Source organism: Canis lupus, chromosome 8 (assembly GCF_048164855.1).
Source record: "Canis lupus baileyi chromosome 8, mCanLup2.hap1, whole genome shotgun sequence".
Lineage (NCBI taxonomy): Eukaryota > Metazoa > Chordata > Mammalia > Carnivora > Canidae > Canis > Canis lupus.
In genome coordinates this window covers 35,773,008-35,793,397 of record NC_132845.1, presented here as the reverse complement: position 1 = coordinate 35,793,397, position 20,390 = coordinate 35,773,008, and the positions used below count along the sequence as shown (strand labels likewise).

General features: G+C 53.7%; 1 protein-coding gene across 2 annotated transcripts in view; it reads right to left on the bottom strand.

Annotated features, from left to right (window-relative positions):
• The window catches only part of SLC6A17 (solute carrier family 6 member 17), a 49,472-nt gene that overhangs the window by 17,088 nt on the left and 11,994 nt on the right, over positions 1–20,390 (bottom strand). For both annotated transcript variants that reach the window (XM_072834912.1, XM_072834914.1), the window contains exons 2-6: positions 15,605–15,977; positions 10,923–11,080; positions 9,123–9,249; positions 8,181–8,362; positions 6,381–6,491 (exon numbers count right to left, since the gene is read on the bottom strand). In XM_072834912.1, the coding sequence (XP_072691013.1) occupies positions 6,381–6,491; positions 8,181–8,362; positions 9,123–9,249; positions 10,923–11,080; positions 15,605–15,890 (864 nt within the window). In that variant the 5' untranslated portion in view covers positions 15,891–15,977. The remainder of the gene's footprint in view (positions 1–6,380; positions 6,492–8,180; positions 8,363–9,122; positions 9,250–10,922; positions 11,081–15,604; positions 15,978–20,390) is intronic.

The window sequence follows — 20,390 nt, the reverse complement described above, 5'->3', positions numbered from 1 at the left end:
CCAAAAATTCTTCAGCCTCCCTGGGACTCACCTACATCTCACTCCCCTACGCTGTCTGTAGCCTAACTTCCTTTCTTCATTGGCTTAGTCAATGGTCCATCACTTGGTTATGCCCTTGTTACCCTCTTAACTCCCCTACCACCTCTCTCCATGTCCCCTGTTGTCAGCGCCTCCTGACTCTGCTCCAGGCCTCCACCGACTCTGGGCCTGCCCCCAGGCAGCTGAGCATAGCTGGAGAAGTCACCGAACGCACCCCTTGGGACCCTGGACGAGCTCTATAACCTCCCTATGTGTCAATTTCCCCACGTGCAAAATGCAAGAATAACCCCTGCCCCAAGGTCACTAGGACTTTAAATGGGCTGAAGCACCCCCATTATGAAACACGGGGTTGTTCTCAGTACCTACTAACTGGGAAATAGCATGCTTTCCGAGGCGTGAAGCAGGAGGAAGTGTCCTGCTTGGGACCCGCAGGTGGAGCTGCGCCGTGCTGGCCGACTGCACCGCACACCGTGGCCCTGAGCGCACGTGGGAGGAGAGCTCCCGCGGTGAGGGGCGCCTCACCACCTTCTCTGCTGCCAGCGTGCGCGCCCACAGGCTGGCCCTCTCCCCTCCTCCTCGCTTCTCTGCTTGGACACCGGGTCCCACCTCTCTTGCTCATTCAAGGACTCTGGTCCCCTCCACCAATAGCACTGACTTCCCAGTCTTTGCTGGATTTTTACAAAGCATATGATTTCACGGTTTTTAGCACATCGCACAACTGTGCAGCCATTACCACAAGCGATTTTAGGACGTCTTCATTACCCCAAAAAGAAAGCCCATACCCCGCATTCATCCCCCAACCTCCCCTCAAACCCAGCCCTAAGCAACCACTAGTCTACTTTCTGTCTCCACAGTTTTTGCCTATTCTGGACATTTCACATTAACGGGATCACACAATGTGTGGTCTTTTGTGACTGGCCTCTTCACTCAGTGTACTGTGCTTGGGGTACATCCACGCTGTAGCACGTCAGGACTTCATTCCCGTTTATGGCCTAATAATATTCCATCAGATAAACATACTACTCTTGATTTTTCCGTTCAACAGTTCATTTGAGTTGCTTCTACTTTTTGGCCGTTGTCAATAATGCTGCCACGAATGTTTGTGTACAAGTTTTTGTGTGAACGTGTTTTTGGTTCTCTTGGAGATGTGCCTAGGAGTGGAACTGCCGGATCGCACACTAACTCTGTCTGACCTCTCGAGGAGCTGCCGGGCTGTTTTCCAAAGCAGCTGCGCCAGTCCACCTTCCCTCCAGCAGTGTATGATGGATTTTTGTTATCATTGTGCAAAGTTCTGAAATAACACCCTTGATCCCATGGCTCTCTCTAGTTTCCACCCATTTCTCATTTCTCACTCCCCTTGATAGCAAAACTCCTGAAAACAGGTGGTCTTTACCACTTGTCTCCAATTCCTCATGTCCCATTTTCCCTTGAACCCACCACTCTCAGACTTTGTCCCCAAAACAGCTCTTGTGGAGCTCATCAGGGACCCCTCTGCTGCCAGGTGTACTGCTCATTTCTCAGTGCTCATTGCCTAACCTCTCAGCAATTTCGGACTTGGCTGGCCACTCCCTCCTTAAAGTAGTTTCTCTGCTTTACCTCTGGGATCAATGTATCCATGTCTCTGTCCTCCTCCTCTTCTTCCTCCTCCTCCTTCTCCCACATTGGCTACTCTTCCCCCAAACTCTAAATGTTGGTTCCTGGTGCTCAGGGCTCAGCTTTCTTCTCCTTCTCACTGTCCACAGCTTTAAATTCTTTGATTCTCAAATTTCTATCTCCACCTGACCTGCAGATTCATCTGTCCAACTGCCTACTCACATCTCCAACTCGGTATCTCTCAGACATTTTAGACCTGCCATGGCCCAAACAAGTAGTCTTGAACCCGCTCCTCTCACCATCTGCCCTTGTCTCCATAAATGTCAAGCCCATGCTTCTAGGCACTCAGGCAAAAGACCTTGGAGTCATCCTTGATCGTTCTTTCTCTCTCCCCTCACGTCCAATCCAACAACAAATCTTGTTGACCCTACTTCCTAAATATATCCCCAATCCGACCGCTTATCACTCCCACTGCCATCACCTGGACTCAAATTGCAGTCACCGCTCACCTACATGAATTCTAGAACCTGGATGGCTCCAAGGATGGAGCCTTCTGGTATGTCTTCCTGTTCCACCCATGCCCCCTCAGACTCTCTATGGCAGCCAGAGGTATCCTTCAAAGACGGAAGTCAGATCAAATTGCTTCTCTGCTCAGAACCTGTAATGGCTCCCATATCACCATGAGTAAACACCAAAGTCCTACCTGGCTCACAAGACCCTCATAACCTAGCTCCCACTAGCCCCTTGAACACATGTCCTTATGCCTCTCCCCTCCTGTTCTAGATTCATTAGTCTCCTTGAACTAGATGCCAGACACATCCAATGCCTTTTTGTTTATTGCCTCCTCCGAAATAGAATGTGCTCCTTCCACATATCCACACAGCCTGCTTCCCCACTTCCCACGTCTTCACTCAAATGCCACTTTCTCAAGGAGGCCTTCCTTGAACACTATCTGAAGCAATCCCCTCTCTGGTGTCTCTAATCCTCCTTTCTCTGCTGTATTTTTTCTTCTTAGCAACACCACCCAAAAACTCCTTAATCTTATATTGTCTGTCTCCCTAAAATACAAGATCCCTGAAGGCCAGGAAGTTTGTCTACTTGGTTCATAGCTGGATCCCAGAACCGGACCCACTCCAGAACCCAGAACATAACAGGCATCCAGTGAACCTTTGCTTAATGAAGGGATAAATGAATGATGGTCATTCGAGTTGTTTTCAATCTTTTGCCACCAAAACATACACTGTAATGATCAGTATTGTGCACAGATCAGTTTGTTTTTGAGTGAATATATCTGTAGGACAAATACCTGGAAATGGAATTGCTGGGCCAAAATACATGAACAGTTTTAATTTTGATAAACATTTTCCAAAGTTTTGGTGATTAGAAGTCTACGACTTTGTGCTGAGCAAGTTACATAGTGAATTCTGTGGCACTCCATGCTGACCCGGGGTTTCACTGGAGGGAGATAAAGTAATCAGGAGAGAAGTTGCCCGAGGAATCCAACCAAGAATTTAACTAGCCATCAACATGAATTACTGTCCCATCAAAGATGCTAGCGAGTCATCATGGTATCCTGGCCACACTGCATTTGTCACTGGCACAGCACTGCTTGAGGGCATGGACTGAAAGGCCAGATATAGTTTATATTATTTCTGATGTTGGAAGACTTTATAAGAGGACATTCGGCATATTTATGCAGAGCCTGTGCTTTTTTTTCAAGCAGATTTGGAGATGCCCTAGCTAAAAATCTCCTTGGACTCTGTCATGGTTGCCAAATGGCATGACCCCTGGGGATTTTATTCACATTGTGGTCAGTATAAATGGAGCAGTGCACAGCCTGGGCAGCTGTGTGCAATGACCTTAGCATTCTATGGTACTGTTCTGGGTGAAGAACTTGAAATAGTTCCAGGGTTCATCATATCGCACCAATCCTGTACTGGAACAGTCAGAGCTCTGCAACAGTGGTCTGCCATGTATGGACAGTTAGACGACTGTTTCTGAGAGGGGGTCCACCCTTTTTGTGGATGATTCGGAGGACTTTGTCCTCCTCCAAGGAGCCTCACCCAGCCATCATTACTGGCTTTACCTGCAGCACAGGCCATGAAAGGGATCCTTGATGGAAGGGTTTGGCCTTGGAGGCCCCTAGGCCTGCCCTTCCCTGCGCATCACATCCATCTAAGGTCAAGGGAGAGAGCTGCCCATAGAACTGCTCAGTAAGCAAGATCTCGAGATGAGCCCACAGGCTTCTATCCAGCCTGAAAGTCATAAGAATTAAATGGGCCGGAGGCCACACTGCTGGGTCTTGATAATCTGGCTCCTCTAGGACCTTCTGGGTTGGATTTCTTTAAACTTCACCTCAGGGAGGTCCTGGATCCTGCAAATGCTAAAGTGGCATCACACCGTCTCCTGAACATCCAGGACAAGATTCTGGACACGAGCGTCCTCTGTTGTTCAAAGTGCACATCAACCATCTCACGTCCATCTGCTCGGCAAAATTGGAAGTCCAACAAACACAGACTGGTGGGAGTGCTGACCATTGCCACCACTTTGAAGAGCAATTTGGCCACCATCTAGTAAAACTGAAGGTATGCATACCCTTTGAGGTAGCAATTCTACTCCTAAGCACAGACACCCTAGAGAAAACTGTGCACATGAAAGCCTGTGTAATAATGTTTACTGTAGCATTACTGGCAATGGTGAAAGCTGGAAACAACATAAATGATCATTAACTAGACACGAAACAAAGCTTAGTGCTACGGCGGACTACTATACAGCGGGAAGATGGATGCACTAGAGCTACAAACAGTACTATAAATAAATCTCAACAGGGTTGAACAATAATAAAAGCTAAAGCAAGTCACAGAAAGTTGCATATACTACGATGCTACTTACGTAAAGTTTAAGAGTGAGCATAAATGCTATTGGTTGTTTAGGCATACACATATATGGATTACAAGTTCTAAAAAAGGTATTAGGAGGATAAATCCCACATTCAGATTAGTGCTTATCTTTGGAGGAGGAAAGAAACAGGACTGGGGCAAGCTATCAGGGCACTTTTATGCCTCTGTAATTTTTTACGGCCTCTCAAATGTTTATTATAATATAGGTGTGTTTACCTGCCTGAGGTATTTCAGGATTAAACAGATGTTTTAAAGAGTGCCTGAATCAAATGGGGGAGTGGTTCTGTGGGTGCTGGCCCCAGAAGCCCATCTCATGAATTCATTCCGTACTGGGCTCTCTCGACAGGGATGCCACCAAGGGGCCTGCCGCGTCAGGAGACCTGTGTGAATCTCCCCATTTATGAACATCTCCAGAGTATACAGTTTCTTCACAAGTCCAGTAAAGTGTAACTGAAAGACTCAAGGGAAAACATGAGATTGATCATCATTCTAGAAATACAGCTGAAGTACTTTATAAAAACCACTGGCTTTCTTCTCATGGCCGTTTTCCCTTAAACGTATGAGGTTTGCATTTTTTCTTCTTTGTCAGACATCACATGTTCACAACCTCCTTATGCCAGCCACGTGGCTTGGGAGGCACACTCATGGCTCAGGAGATCCATGTGCTCTTCCTAGAGTGGACCTCTGTGGTTGTGAACCTCAGATGTTATAGCCAAGAATGCTGGGGGCCAAGGCAATTCCTATCTAATGAATATGAGTGGTGGGTGTCTTACCCATTGCCATCCCCCCAACATCAGAGGCTGTTCCCAGCTGCAGAGCAGAGCTGGGAAGGAATAGGGATTTCAAACCCCATTAAATCTGGATTCTTCTTCCTGTGTCATCTGTGTGACCCTTCTGGGTGAGCACTGGTGTGGGTGAGCACATGTGGACATGGCACTGTTGAGAGCCAAGGTTGGGGGCCTCAAGATGGTGGAGTTCTGACCCGTGCCCATTGCTGGCTGCTCACTGATGAGCTGGCATTTGGAGGTGGACCTCCCCAGCCTTCCCAGCTGGGGTTACCAAGGTACATTGCTTTGGGATGTACCTTGAAGTGCATCTCCACCTTGAAGAGCACCTTGAAATCCCCTTATTCCTCAGGGGACTGGCTCAGGCAGCCGTAGCCATGGCCAGGGGAGGTAGGGAGGCAAGGCCACATGGTGGCAAAGATCACCATTAAGAATCCTGTCTGTACACCTCAGGATGCCTGCGGCCCTGCTATAGCCCTGTGAAATGTGCCCAGCGGTCCCTCACGGGGCTCCTGAGGGGATGCAAAGAGAAGATGTGGATGGATTTGGTAAGGACAAGGTCACGACCCACCTGGTCTATTATCCTGAATAAAACTGTAACACTCTTCCCTGATTTGGGTACTAGCTGGGATTCCCAGCAGGGAGATACCTTTTCTTAGGCATCTTCTTGATTCCTGCTGTCACAAATCCACTGATGACACCCACCACTGCTCCCTGCCCCCGTGCCCCAGCCAAACCTGCCTTCCCACTGCAGCCTCAGGTGTGCCCAGTGCTTTTCCACACTTGCTCCTTCGATTCCTTTGACTGCAATGTCCAAATGCCATTCATTGAAATAGGATCCACTCCCGGCTCATCCCCTCTCTGAAGCCTTTCCCGATTTCCCCCAAATGGATGTGAGGTCCCTCTCTTTGGAACCTTGAGGGCAGGGCCCACACTCCCTTCCCCGGTACATGCCTCCAGGGGCCCGTGGCGACTACCTGACATGTAACAGGCCCTCATGAGCACTAAGCTGCAGGACGCTAGCCAGGCCCGGTGGAGCCGTCAGTGCCCCCCAGACCCTTACCTTGGGGGTGAACATGTGCAGGATGCCATCGACGGCCCCTCGCAGCAGCAGCCCCCGGACCAGGAAGCAGATGAGCACCACATAGGGGAATAGGGAGCTGAAATACATCACCTACAGAGAGGACAGGGACCCACCGTGGGGCAGAGTGCCTCCTGCGGCTGGCACCCCCCCACAGCTGGGGCATCCCCCGCCCTGTGCACAGCTGGGGCAGCCTCCTCTGATGGCAGCAGAAAGAGAAGCCCTGGAACCCCCGGGCACAGGGCCAAACCCACCGCACGCCCGGCACTGAGCCAAGGCAGAAGCAGGAGCACAGACGAGCTGGAGTCAGCCTGGCTGTGCCTGGGGCTGGCTTCCTCCTTTCAAGAGCTGGCAGGGCTGGGCCTGCAGCCTCCGCACCCCCAACGGCCGCCAAAGGGGGCGAGGAAGCAGCTCCTCTCCCCACCTCACTTCTTCATGTCTCATGCCTGCTTTCCCATCCCTGACTCCAGTGGGCTCCCCGAGGACTCCCCTGTCCTTAGAGCTCCTCCGACGGAAGGCACCCGGGAGGTTACAGGCATGGCTCCCAAGCCAAAACATCAGAAAAGGTCCTGCCTCTTATGATTATACACTGTGTGCCATTTTCTAGCATGTGCATTCCTTGCACATTTCTGTATCCCCATGTGCCTGGCAGAGAGCCGCACACGAAGGAGATGCTCACAGAATATTCGCTGTGCTAAAACAAATCAAGAGGGCTGTTTGGGCAGGATGGTACTGAAGGCCCACGAGCGCGTGTGTCCAGAGCTGCAGCACTAGAGTTCGATCCTGGCTCTACCATTTAGCCACCACATGACCTTGAGCTATTCACTTAACCTCTGTGTGCCTCCATTTGCTCATCTATAAATGGGTATAAGGCTTCCTAACTCATAAGGTTGTTGTGGACCAAAAGCATTCGTACATGTGGCCGTACCTGGTTAAGTGCCATCAAGTGTCAGCTACTGTTGTGGCCCGTGGAGAGGGAACAGGTGGTGGCCAAGAACACTCTACCTTCCCAACACTTAGCTTCCTTGCTCAAGAAGTCCGTTATGGAGCCTGGAGCCTCAGACAGATCAAGGCTCTAGTTCCAGCTCTGGGATTGATTGGCTGTGTCATGTCAGGTGAGGGGCTTCCCTGCTTTGGGCCTCAGTTTCCTCATCTGTAGAATGAGTGAATTGAGCCACAAGGTCTCTCATGTCCTTTCCAGCCCTGGTAGCCCATGAGTACTGGTACCTGACAAGGAAGAAAGGGGATCTGAGCTGCTGGGAGGTGTATGGAGGTATGCGGGCTGCGCCCTGAGCGAGCAGTGGAGAGCCAACGTCAGACGCCCCAAGGCCCCTTCACTCACAGCACCCATCTGCTCAAGGCGCCCGTGAGCTGCTGGTTTTCACGAAAAAGTGCCCAGAGGAGACTCTTCTGGGGCGTGTGCTTGGGAACCTAAGGAGCTAGGATCTAGATGAATGTCCCTGGGTCCGCACTCCTAGCTTGCTCTCTCTACAAAGTCTGCAGTGCGGGCCTGAGGTATCGGAGCAGAGGTGACCGGGGGTCAGAGCCCTGATTTTCCACAAGCCCACTCCTAGCCACTCCTGGTGGGCTGTTCACAGGGAACAATAACGTGGCAGTGACACTCCCATCGCCTCCAAGGGGGGCCTGCGTTGTCCCCCCGGACCACCCAGAGGCCAAGCCCACTCAACAGACCCTGCCTGGCGTAGCCCAGGGTCCTCAGCCCCCTGCCTCCCATGGGCTCTTGCGGCTCCCCGTGCGGGTCTGACTCCCTTCCTGACTCACCTTCCCCGAGGACTGGATGCCCTTGACGACGGCCATGCCCACGATGCTCCAGGCCACCAGGAGGCACAGGGTCATCTTCCAGTTGAGGCCCCCACTCTCCGAGATGGAGTTGGAGATGTCCAAGGCCTCTCGGTACCAGAAGTAAGTAGTGGCTGAGCTCTTCTCACACTCTGCCTCCACCACTGGAATAGCAGCAAAGGCCGTGGCCTCAGGTGGGGCTGCGGGGCTGCCTCCTCTGTTTGACCCCCACCCAGGGCAGCAGTGGGTGGGCGGCTGGCTGAGTGTGGGTGGCAGGGAGGTACTGTGCTCCTTCTGGGCTAGCCAGCCTCCGGCAGACCCTGAGGACCCCAGATGGGGCTCCAGATGGGCCTGGGAGGCTTCAGGACACATGGATCTGGCTAAATTAACACACATGCATCCCTACCCGCCTCCACGCCTGGAGGACAGCCAGGATAGGCAGCACTGGTCTCGAGCTCCTTGGGACAGGTCCTGACATGGGAGCCAGACATATGGTTTCCCATCCCAGATCCTTGGTTAAATGAGTGGTGCAAACACAGGGATGTCACTTCTGGACCTCAGTTTACCCATCTGTGAGGTGGGATAAGTCACTTAGCCTTTTGTAAGACTGGCATGCAAATTAAGGCTGTTTCCAGATAGGATGGTGCTACAGTAACACAGGATCATTGATAATGACTAAACAAGAGTCACAGTTTCCAGAGTTTTCCCTACACTCATTTCATTCGATCCCCCTAAGAACTCTATGGGATCGGTTGGTAAGGGCCATCAGAATGGGAAATGAGGATCAGAGAGGGTAGGTATCTTGTTCAAGGTGACACAGCAAGTCCCAAATCTGTGCTTGAGCCTCTCAGGCTCCTCCAGCCCCTCCTGGGACAGGCTGGCTGGGGTCCCCAGGTGGTCATACTCAGGGGGTCTCATACTTGCCTGCCATAGTCCCGTTCCTGATGACAGGACATTCACTCCAGGGCAGCGGGTACTGGAAAGACTTGAAGAAGTAGAAGATGCTCCACCCGATGATAACATTATAATACAGCCCAACAAAGAGGCAGACCTGAGGACAACGGACCACAGTGGTGGGGGTAGGGGTCACAAGGCCACAGGCAACTCCACCCCACCCCAACTCCCCATCCAAGGCCCAGGCTCAGGCAGACCAGACCGCACAGACTCTTGCAGGAGGCGGATGAGGAAGAGGAGGAGGAGGGATGAGGCATGGGCGCTGAGGGTCTCCTCCTAATCCTCCGCTCATCTGGTATTCAGACAATCCACGAAGGAATGTTTCAGATATTAAAGATCCCTCCTTTAAGCAATGAACTCTTAAAATGTTAATCCTTTCCAGTTTGAAATTCTTCTAAGATGCTTAAAGCATCTCCCCATCATTTCCTGATGACTCAGGATTACCATTCCAGAGCTGCCCTCGGGGGCTGTAGAGGCCTGCACAGCTTTTGCCCCTGTAGACAACAGCCCCAGACGGCAGTGCTCCCGGATGCTTCTTATTGGTTTCTTGTGCCCTCCCTCCTCTCAGGACACCACTCTCTCTTTGGTACCAGCAGCAGCAGCCTGTTGCCCAAAAGATGTCACTTCTTGTGTCTTGGAAACACGATCACCTACCTTGGTAGAATTATATTTGAAATAGGGATGCATAGTTTCGGACTGAGAGTCCAAGAGGTTTCTCAGGAAGCAGTGCTTTTACGCACGGGGATTTCCTACATCCGCTGGGGGCTGGGGATGCTGAGAGGCCCCTCCACCTCCAGGGTCCCAGCTCTGGTATGCTGACCACTAGGCGAGCCGGGCGGGCTTGCTGCCTGGATTTCACCTGAGCCCTGGTGTGCAGGAGCAGACACTCCTCCGGCACACCTTAACGGGAGTACAGAGGGAGAAGGGCGCCCACTTCTTTTACTTGGGTTGCGTTCCGGCCGAGTGGAGCCCCTTTCACACTCATGTACAGACACGGCCAGCCCCAGCAGAGGATGCTGCGTCTAGCCGTGGCAACCTGAGCAGAGATGATACCCAGCAGGACTCCGGGAGCTACACAGACCCTCCCATGGTCTCTGCCTGAGGCAGGCTTGGCCTGGCCGTGCTGCCAGGCCTAACAGAATCCTTGGTCCCTTCCAGAAGCAGGTGTGAGCAGGGGCGCCCGTGTGCTTTGCCCTTAAGAGAAGCTCAGTTTCCTTCCCTAGAGAGCTAAGCAGAGCCTGACCCCCAGCCCCGTGAACGAGCCTCACAGAGTTCCCCACCTAGTCAGTGGGGTCTCCCTGGCTCCCACTGTTCCAAAGCCTCACCCCTTCTGGGTCAGCCCCGCACTCTTGTCCGAGACCTTCTCCAACTCTATTCCTGTGCCTCAGGGCTGCCTTTTCCTGTGCCACACACTTGCCCAATTCAAATACTCTTCAATCAAGGGAAGAGGAAGAGCCGCCCTTGCGGGGAGCTGATGGGTAGTAAGCAGACAGAGCTATCCAGGAGGGTCCACGTGTCCCCAGAGAACTCCGGCTGAGATGTCCCAGCCTTTCCTCCTTGGTAGCAATTCCAAATATCATATCCTGCCTCAGGCAGTGTAGCCAACTTTCAATGGAGGAGATATGCGGCCCTGAGACACCAGCTGGAAGCAATTCTCGTGCAGAGGGTCTCCCTCCCTGCCCTTGACCCAAGACTCTGGTCTGCAAACCTCGGACCTGACAGCAGCCCCTCTGCCTGCTGGTTAGTGCCCAGTGCTGGCCCCCGACTCACTATGCAGCTAGAGAAGCCGATGCCCCCCAGGCGGGGGCACACGTAGTGCCACACACCAATGCTGCCGCGGCGGATCCTCTGGCCCACAGCCAGCTCCAAGAAGAAGAGTGGGATCCCGATGATGATCAACAGCACAAGGTAGGGCACCAGGTAGGCACCTGGGGAGGAGAGAGGATGTCAGAGGAATGCACGGCACTCAGGGTAAGGGAGGACAGCCATGTCCTACAGTCTTGCCCACATCTCTGACCACCCTCAAACTGCAACCAGTCCTTGGGCTCCTCCAGGAAGACCCCGGCTTATACATGTGACCCACAACGCACTGGCCACCCAGACGTCCCTTGACTCCCCTGATCTGAAATGCTACGGGAGGACTGCTCACAAGGTTAGATTCAGAGACAGACAGATGCCATACTGTCTCGGGAATCCACACGTCGAGTCACGCAGACCGGCTCGCCTCCTAACGTACTCTGTGGACACCTGTTCACGCTCCCTCTCGCCCACAGAGAAGCAGCCCCAGATGGAGGTGGAGTGGGCCCTGATCACTCGCCGCCCAGAGGCACAGACCCCAGGCACGGCCTTCCCCGCATCTGAAACCGAAGCCAGCGTGGCGGACCTGGCAGCTCCAGGGAAGCAGAGCTTGGAAGCTCTCCAGGGAGAGGGTCTGACCAGCACCACCATTAATCTACAGCTAATTGGGAGGAACGAGAGAGGAAATAGCAGTTCAGAAAAGCATAGCCAGGAGGATGGTAATGGATAGACAGAATGGATCTTGATAAAGATTCTGGATGATAAATTAAGCTCACTGTCCCTGGCCTCACTGCAGACACAATCACAATTCCAAGTGACAGGGCGTTTAGCAGGAGAATTAAAATGGTGTCTGGACACAGACGAGTGATCTCTGCTGAGAGATGTGCCAGCAACCTAGTCCTGTTAGCAACGCCATCAGACAGCTCCAGACAGTCACCAGTGCCCTGATGGTCAGTCACCCAGCATCCCCCAGACCAAACCTTGCCAGCTGGGAGTATCCAGAAGACCCCCAGCCACGCACTGCTCTGCCCCCTGTAACATGACAGTCCACGTATCCAATTTGCCAACAAACTCAGGGGATAGGGCATCTCCCGAGCACAAGACCTGGCACTTGGCAACAGTCAACTGTTTATTGCAGGTCGACCCTGTGCCAGGCATGTGCAGTGGCGGGGAGCGGATTGGGGAGCAAAAGAAGGCACAATCAGTACAGCACTATCCCAGGAGAGCTCACAGTCTGGAAGGCAGGACCCTCAGCTTCACGTGAGCAATGTCAGCACATGTGTATACACACACACGGACTCGTCACAGAGGGCCGGCTGAGCACCCTGCGCGCCAAGGGAGGGGTCGGGGTCCAACAGCACTGATCAGGAAAGGCTTCCAGGGGCGCTAACCCAACCAGCCGTACACAGCAGCGTCCAATTCATCAAGCATGCACATATACACGATCACACATACACATAACATCAACTTGTCACTAACAAGCAGTGCCAATCCTGGCCCCTAAAGGAGGGTGGGCCTGAAGGACTCCTGGTTCTCTCTCTTGGTCTTGAGTTCAGGGAAATGAAAGAGGAGACATATGACCTGCAGAAAGTCAAAGGGACACAGCCTCACCGGTTTTATATTTCAGCCATATACCCTTGGATGGGGCAAAAGGTGCAGGGGGATGGGTTTGGGGGTGTCTGAAGAGTAGGCTGGCATCTTCTGTGAAGGCTTCTCTCCTCTCCCCAAAGCACCAGAGACAGCCTCCACCTATGTGCTGTCCAAAGAGTGGCCCTCAGCAAAGACTGGCCACGGGCAACCTGCCACCTGTCACTGGGGCCGGTGGCCTCAGTCAGGCTCAGGGCACGGACTTGGCGCAGCTCCCCTCACAGTGCCACGGCCCAGCCACACACAGTGCTCAGGGGCTGTGGTCCAGGTGAGGATCTTTGGTTAGGTAGAGGTACTTTTTTCCAACCCTTGCGTAAATCATTTGGAAATGCACTCTCTACTACCTTCGAAAATACAACTTGGAGACACAACTGGAATCCCTTTGATATTTCAGTGACTTGCGGGAACTTTGGGGTCCTCCATCTGAACAGCTGGGAGCACTGCTCAGGGTGTCAGGAGGTTTTGCAGAACGTGGCTCTAAGAAGCTTGACTGTGGCATCTCTGAGGCCCCCTGGAGCTCTACAGTCTCCATCTAGGTCTGTACTCTGGGTCTTGCTTCCTGCAAATCCTGAAAGACCACCTGGGGCTCAGCCTGTGGAGAAGTAGGGGCTGAGATCCGGACCCTGGGGCCAGACCTTCTGGGCTTGAACCCTGGCTCTGCCACTTACTAGCTGTGTGACTTTGGGCCATTCCTTGATCTCTCTATGCCACTTTTTGTCATCTATATAAAGATGATGATAACATTCGGCAGAATCACATGAAACTGCTGGTATTGTGACCATTTTTGATTCAGAAAAACAGCCATTTCCCATGGTTCAATGCGACCCACTGCACAGGGCTGTTGTGAGGATTACATGTGTTACTTACCCCCAGTCAGCACCTGATGAACATCTGCCTCTTTTTCATAAGAATCAACAGAAAAAAAAGGGAAACTAAGATAATGCAGAATAAACTGTCAGCATTGAGTGGAGCTAAGCAGAGTTCCAGAACACCCACCCAGATTTGAGCCAAGTTTGACCAGCTCCCCCATGGCTCAAAACCACAGAGCTTCTACTCTCTGTCCAAATAGTTTCCTCCTTCCTGTATATATATATGAAATAGGATCATTTGCCTCCTTCCAAAAAACATTTAAGATGACCTGCCGTAAAACGTGTAGGATACAGGAGGGCTAAAGGCAGAGATAAAAAGGGATTCTAGGAATCGGAGAGGATGGAAGAATGAGAGCAGGAATGAGGAATGGAGAGCTCCAAATACTGAGCCGCTAACAATGCTTTCCTGGGGGTTGTCCAGGCGTCTGGCGCCCGGACAATTGGCTGGTGGCACCGTGAACAGGAAAGCTCCGGCAAGACCACTACCCTGGGAGCGTGTGTGGTGGGGAGAGGGACCCTGATTCAGCACTCAGTGCCCAGGCAGAGCTGATCATCTAAGCCACAGGGGTAAGGTTAGTGGTTCCCGGCTGGAGTCCCCAGATACGACGCACCCTCTGAAGTCACTGTGGATGCTGCTTGTCAGCATCTCTCAGCACGTAAGAAAACCACACACTTGGATTTCTATCTCTGCTTTGGGCTGCTCTTCTAGCAACTCAGTGACCTGAGTCTGGCCATGCCATACAGACCGAAAGCTCTAACTGGCAGTTGCTGATTGATTGGGGTGGGGTTGGGGAAGATTTTTCAAAGCATGGAGAGCATATGGTAAATAGACCATGCTCTGGTGGAAAGTTACACCAGCTCGAATGGCATTCTCACTCCTGTCTTTCAACAGAAATGGGAAAGGTGGGGAAGCCTCCAGCCAGACTTGGCCTCTGGGCTGGAGGGAGTGTGTTCTGGAGAGGAGAGAGTATCCCTGAATGGGGCTGCATCTCTGGGATAGGCTCCGTGGCCAGAGTCCCCTGGAGCAGAGGCAGAAGGAGTCAGGTTAAAATGCTGACAAAGCTGTGGCCACCCATCAGGCTGGAGTGAGGCAGTCCCAGGCCATGGGGACTCAGAGGCACAAGGACCTTCTGCTCCCTCAAATCACTTTCCCAGGACCAGATGTCCAAGCTTGTAAATGCCATTGTATTCAGCCCGCTAGGTTTTTCTGTTTGTTTTTTGTTAGTGTTCCCCTGGTTTCAAAACAAATTACCTTTGGAACTTTCCAGTCTGTCTCAGAGGGGCTGGGGGATAAAGCCCCAGGGGGCTGCTACCTATCCTGATGGCTGGAAGTGGTTAGTAAAAGGGGTTTGATACCGGGAGCAAGATCCCCTAGGTGGATTAAAACTCAAGGGGCAGCGTGAGGCCCCCTCCTCGCTGGGAGGCAGCAGCAGGCGTACTCAGATTCCCTGGCCAAGCTGTCCAGGTGAGAATCCTCACTTTGTCACTAGCGGTGTGACTTGAGCAAGTCATCTAATCTCTCTGTGCCTCAAAACTGACAGTCTCTACCATGAAGATAATAACTTCTTTCTCACATAGGTGTAGAGGGATCCGATGGTTGAACTGTATGAAATTGGTGTTTTGGTTATTCCAAGATGCTCAGATACTAACAGTTTCGTGCATTTCAGCCTAAGAGCCAGCAAGTGTTAAACAGTGCCTGGCACCTGCTAAGCATTTCATTGCAATGGCCAACCACTGCTCCTCACTATGCGTCAGATACGGTGTGAAGCATTCTACATGTAAAGCTTGTTTAATCCTTCTCACGCTGCTGTGAGGCAGGATCTATCATTCCCATTTTACGGGTGAAGAACAGAGAGGTGCAGAGAGATCAAGCACCTTGCACGGGTTTGCAGGGCTGACTGGCCACACTGGGGCTTGCCTGCAGGCGGTCCTGGGCCACAGCCCGTGTTCTGGTTATCATCACTCCTGACAGCCTCTTGGTAGCTGTTAACTATTGGCTATTTCTGGGGAGCCTTCCTCTAGAACCCTGAGCTCCACCCTACAAGAGCCCCGACTGCATACGCAAAGGGCTGTTCCTTCTCACCCCTCAGCCCAGCCCATTTGCAGAGCACCCTGGGGGCAGGCAGGGCCGCCTCTTACCACCTCCATTTTTCTGGCACAGGTAGGGGAACCTCCAGATGTTGCCCAGGCCCACAGAGAACCCGATCTGGGCCAGGATGTACTGCAGCTTGCTGTTCCAGGCCGGCCGGTCCTCCGCATCCAGCTCCTCCTCTGCCGCCTTCTGCTTGCCGCCGGCCTCACCTGCCACATTCAGGATGCTCTGCTTGTAGTCCACCGGCTCCTCAAGGGCCAGCAGGTCGGCCACCGACTCCGTGACATGCTCACCGCTGTGCTCACGCTGGGTCACCTTGCTGTTCTTCGGCATTGGTGCCACTCGGGCCACACAGCCCTGCTTCCCAGCACTCAGAGAAGGTGACACTCTGCTGTTGTCAGCTCCTTCTCATCCGGGCACCTGCGAGAGTGACCAGGTGAACAGGAGAAGCTTAGTTGACCACAACAGCTTGCTGACTACACCAGGGAGGTGGGGAGGGGAGCAAGTGGATGCAAATCCCCCATCACTCTAGGGCACACACCTGGAGGCTGGGCAGTGAGCAGCCTGGAATGTGGAGCTTGTCTTCCTCCCCGCCCCCCAGAGGAAACCCCCCAAGGACCTCAAAGTCTGCAGACTCAGTTCTCCCACAGCTGCTATCTGAGCATCACTGAAGGTAAACCTACTGGGGCAGAAGAGGCCAAACCAGACACCACACCCAAATTAAGGGCCATCTCCCATGGCACTGCCCCTGTCATCACTGCATTGACCAGAGTGCTCAGAACCCTTCCGAGGCCCCCCAGACCTCCCCTTACAGGGGTGCAGGTTGTGGCCAAGCCCAGCCCTCCTGAGCTCTTTGTAGCCAAACCACGGGGGCGGGGGGGGGGGCGGTGTCAGGGAAGCTGGGGTCTGCCTTCACCAGGGTCTTTCTTTTCAAAGTACAGTTCGGGGGGGATCCCTGGGTGGCTCAGCGGTTTAGCGCCTGCCTTTGGCCCAGGGCGCGATCCTGGAGTCCCGGGATTGAGTCCCGCATCGGGCTCCCGGCATGGAGCCTGCTTCTCCCTCCTGTGTCTCTGCCTCTCTCTCTCTCTCTCTCTCTCTGTCTATCATGAATAAATAAATAAATAAATCTTAAAAAAAAAAAAGTACAGTTCGTGGGCCAGCAGCAGCAGGGGGAGCTTGCTAGAGACGCAGAAGCCCGGGCCCATCCCCAGATCTACTGAATCAGTCTCTATTTTTACAGAACCCTCAGGTGATTCAGGGGACATTAATGCTTGCAAAAAAAAAAAAAAAAAGTTAGAGCTCTGACTTCTGGTACCTGGAACCAGCCCCCGTGTCCCCTTCACTCCCCAGCAAGAGCTCTAACCAGGTTCTGCTAAGGGTTCTGGCACCACAGCCCTGGAGGTGTTCGCTTAGTGCCAACAGATGCTGGGTCATCGCTCAGCGCCCACACTGTCTGAGGGCCACGCCCGCCGCCGCTCTCTCTCTCGAGAGCCAGTTCTCCATCCCAGCGACAGGCGACAGGCGACAGTCTTACAGCAGATCTTCTGTCTGCACAATGCAGGCGGGGCCAGCCCCCCTCCCCCCTCCCCCATTCCTCCCGCTGGCTTTCACTCTTTCCCTTAAAGAAATAAAGCACCAAGGAAACGAGTCCTTTGAAATCAACAAGCTGCTATGTTTCAAAGCACCTCCTCCTTAAGGAGAGGTTGGAGGATTTAAAATTAAACACACACACACACACACACACACACACACACACACACACACACAGCCTGCAGGTGCCCTGCACTTTCTAGGGATGTAAATTACCCAGCTCTGTAATCGCTCACTGGGGGGAGGAGCTGCCTCTGGAAGCCCCCGCTGCCCGTAGGTGCCATCAGAACAGCACGGGCCTGGGCACTGCACAGAAGTAGCTTAGCCCAGGCCTCCTGGGTGACTCCAGTTACGACCCAAACTTCAAGGGGACCTGGCTAGCCAGATCCTGTTACCTGTGTAGTGATGCTGGGAGACCCGACAGATGCGGATGGCCCATGCTGGTCTGTGCGGTTAGCCAGCCCTCCCTGGGCCAGGCCATGGGCCACAGCAGCAGGTGACACCTCCCTGCCTTTCTCATCCAAGGGAGACAGTGAGTCTTTGGTGACTACCCCTTAGGCCCCAGGAGCAGTAAGGTCTTGGGCTTTGGAGTGACTGAGACAGAACCAGTCTGCCTAAAAGACCTTAGAATTCTCTAAAAGAAATGCAGCTCTCTGTTGGGACTCCACATTGGGTTCAGCTGAATGTTCCTCTGTGTCCTGGAGGGAGTGTGTGTCTGCTGACCCTTCAGCCCTCTGCCTCCCTTGGCTGCGGGGGGGGGGGGGGGGGGGGCATGCTATGTAAGGGAATGGTGCCCTCAGGGGTCACACAATGGGGAGGCCTGTGCTCTTGCTTGGGCTGCCAGCATGAGCCCCTCCCCCTTCCCCAGTCAGCAGGTCCCTGTGCCCATGGCTCTCAAAGGCAGACAACCCAAGGCACATGCAAGGGCTGGCTGTCTGGCTACCCCATCTCCCCTGCATCTTCAAGAAGAGTTTTTATGAAAGACAGAAGTGGGAAGAAGGGTTGGGGTCCCTCTGGAGGCAGCAATCACCAGGGTTCCAGCTCGGAGCCTGTCTCCAGGTACTCTGCCTACAGTGGAATCTGATCAGGACAATCTGCAGTGCATTAGGTATGTTTTACTGCCCATTATCTCACAACTGAAGAAAACCGAAGGGGATTCCCGCAAGTCTGCAGAATTCATCCTGCTGCTGACCAACTGGAGGACACGCTTTCCCATAAATAGCCTAGAGAGTGGCAGCTCTGGTCACCAGCAGAGAAAGGGCTGCAGAGAGGGGACAAGCATCATTCAAACTAGGAGGACTCAAGGACAAAATTAGCACATTCTGGTAAAGCCAGAGAAGGATGCCCACAGCAGCATCACAGAAACCACAGGCACCAGCCCAGCAGGGCTTCTTTCTTCCCAAGAGGTGTGTGAGAGCATCCTGCATCACAGGACGGGGTCCGGAGCCTTCTGTGCCATCAGGTTTGCAGGACGAAAGGTGCTGGGGCAAATTTGCAAGCAGGGGCACTGGGCTGGGCTGCAATCATGACTGGAACCTTCTGTGCCCAGGAACACGCTGGGTGACAACAGAGTCTGACACTTAGAATATTAAAGCTTGAGGGGCCCTGGCAATATTCTCATTTTCTATATGAGAAAATTGAAGCCCGGGGGGAAATGGATTGCAAAAGGAAGGAAACAGGAAGAAGATGGTGGTAGTGAGGGCAGGGGCTTTGCGGTCAGAGGGGCCTGAGTTCAAGAGCTCCTATTTCATACATTCGTTCATTTACTGGGTGCTTTCCCCAGGCCAGGCTCTGTTCTACATGCCAGGGATGCAACAGCAAACAAAATGAGAGAAGTGTCTCCTCTGGGGGGTTTATATTTCTTGTGGAAGGGTCAGATGCCAATGAAGGAAAGAAACACACAGTGGCCGGTGGGGACGCATGATATGAAGAGAAATGACACGGGGGGGGGGGCAGTGTTGCAAGTGGGAGGGCCGCTATTTTATGGTCTAAAAAGGCATTCCTGAGGAGGGGACATCTCGGCAAGATGTTCAGGAAAATGTGTTGTCACATGAGTGAGCAATCGGACAAAATGGGAACGCTCAAGCCCTGTCCTGTCTTCAAAGGCCCTGCCCTCCGCGGCCGCCGCCACCGCTGCCACCTCTGGGGCCCTTGCCCGGTGCGCAAGGGGGGCTGGCAGCCACTTCAACTATGCAGGTGTCAGTTCTCTCCAGGGTGAAACAGGGTCTACGTGACAACAGCTCCCCGCTCCCCAAGGGGGGCCACCTGCAGACTCCACGAGCGGACGCCTCCAAAGTGGCCGGCTTGGGGCCTGGCGCCAGGAGGGCCCCTGCTACCGGGAAGCCTTGCACTGTTTGCCTTGATTCACCGAAAAATACCTAAGCCCCCCATTTATATTACATATTAATCACATAAATGCCATTTCTCCCCAAGAAAAGCCAGAGTGAGTGTGCGGTGTAAGTGGGGTAGGGGTGGAGAAGCCTTTGCCACCCACACCATCCCAGAAATGTCCGGCTTTTGTCAGCAGGATCTGGCCCCCCCACCCCGAGGCTCCTAGGCGGCACCCCACGACGCCCAGCCCGGGCCCCCCTTACCCAGGCCACAGGGAAGCAGGGGAAGGTCTGCTGAGCGCCAGCTCTTCGGTGTAAAAATGCGAATCTCACTACTCACGGCGCCACAGCCCCGTATTAAAGCCTAGCAACCTCGGCAGTGGCCCCCCAGAGCCCTCGTCAGCAGTGGCCCCCGGGCCCATCTCATTGGGAGTGGCCCCCCAGCCCCCCTCGTCGGGAGTGGCACCCTGGCTCCCCTCGTCGGCAGTGGCCCCCCGGCCCCCCTCATTGGCAGTGGCCCACCGGCTCCTCTGGGATAGCTTGGAGCCACCACGTCTCCGCTTGGCCTCGGGGTGGTTGGACGTGGGGCGCTGCTCAGAAGCCGGGCCACGCGGCTCCGGGCCCAGCTCGGCGCCCAGCAGCTGCCTAGCCGGCAAGTGGCCTGGGGTCTCAGGGCTCCGTGGCCCAGCTGTCAAAGGAGGACAGCAGTGCCCACCCTACAGAGCTGCGCGGAACAGGGGCGGCAGGTCTCAGGGCGCTGCTCACAGCGGCGCCTCTTCTTGGCGCCCCACTGGATCCTCAGCCCCTGGGAGGCGAGGGGGACAGCCATGCCCCAGGGCAGGCAGCACCGACTCACATCACGTGGCTGTCGGCACCCACGTCTCTGAGCTCCTGCGCTGCCTCCCTGTTTGAA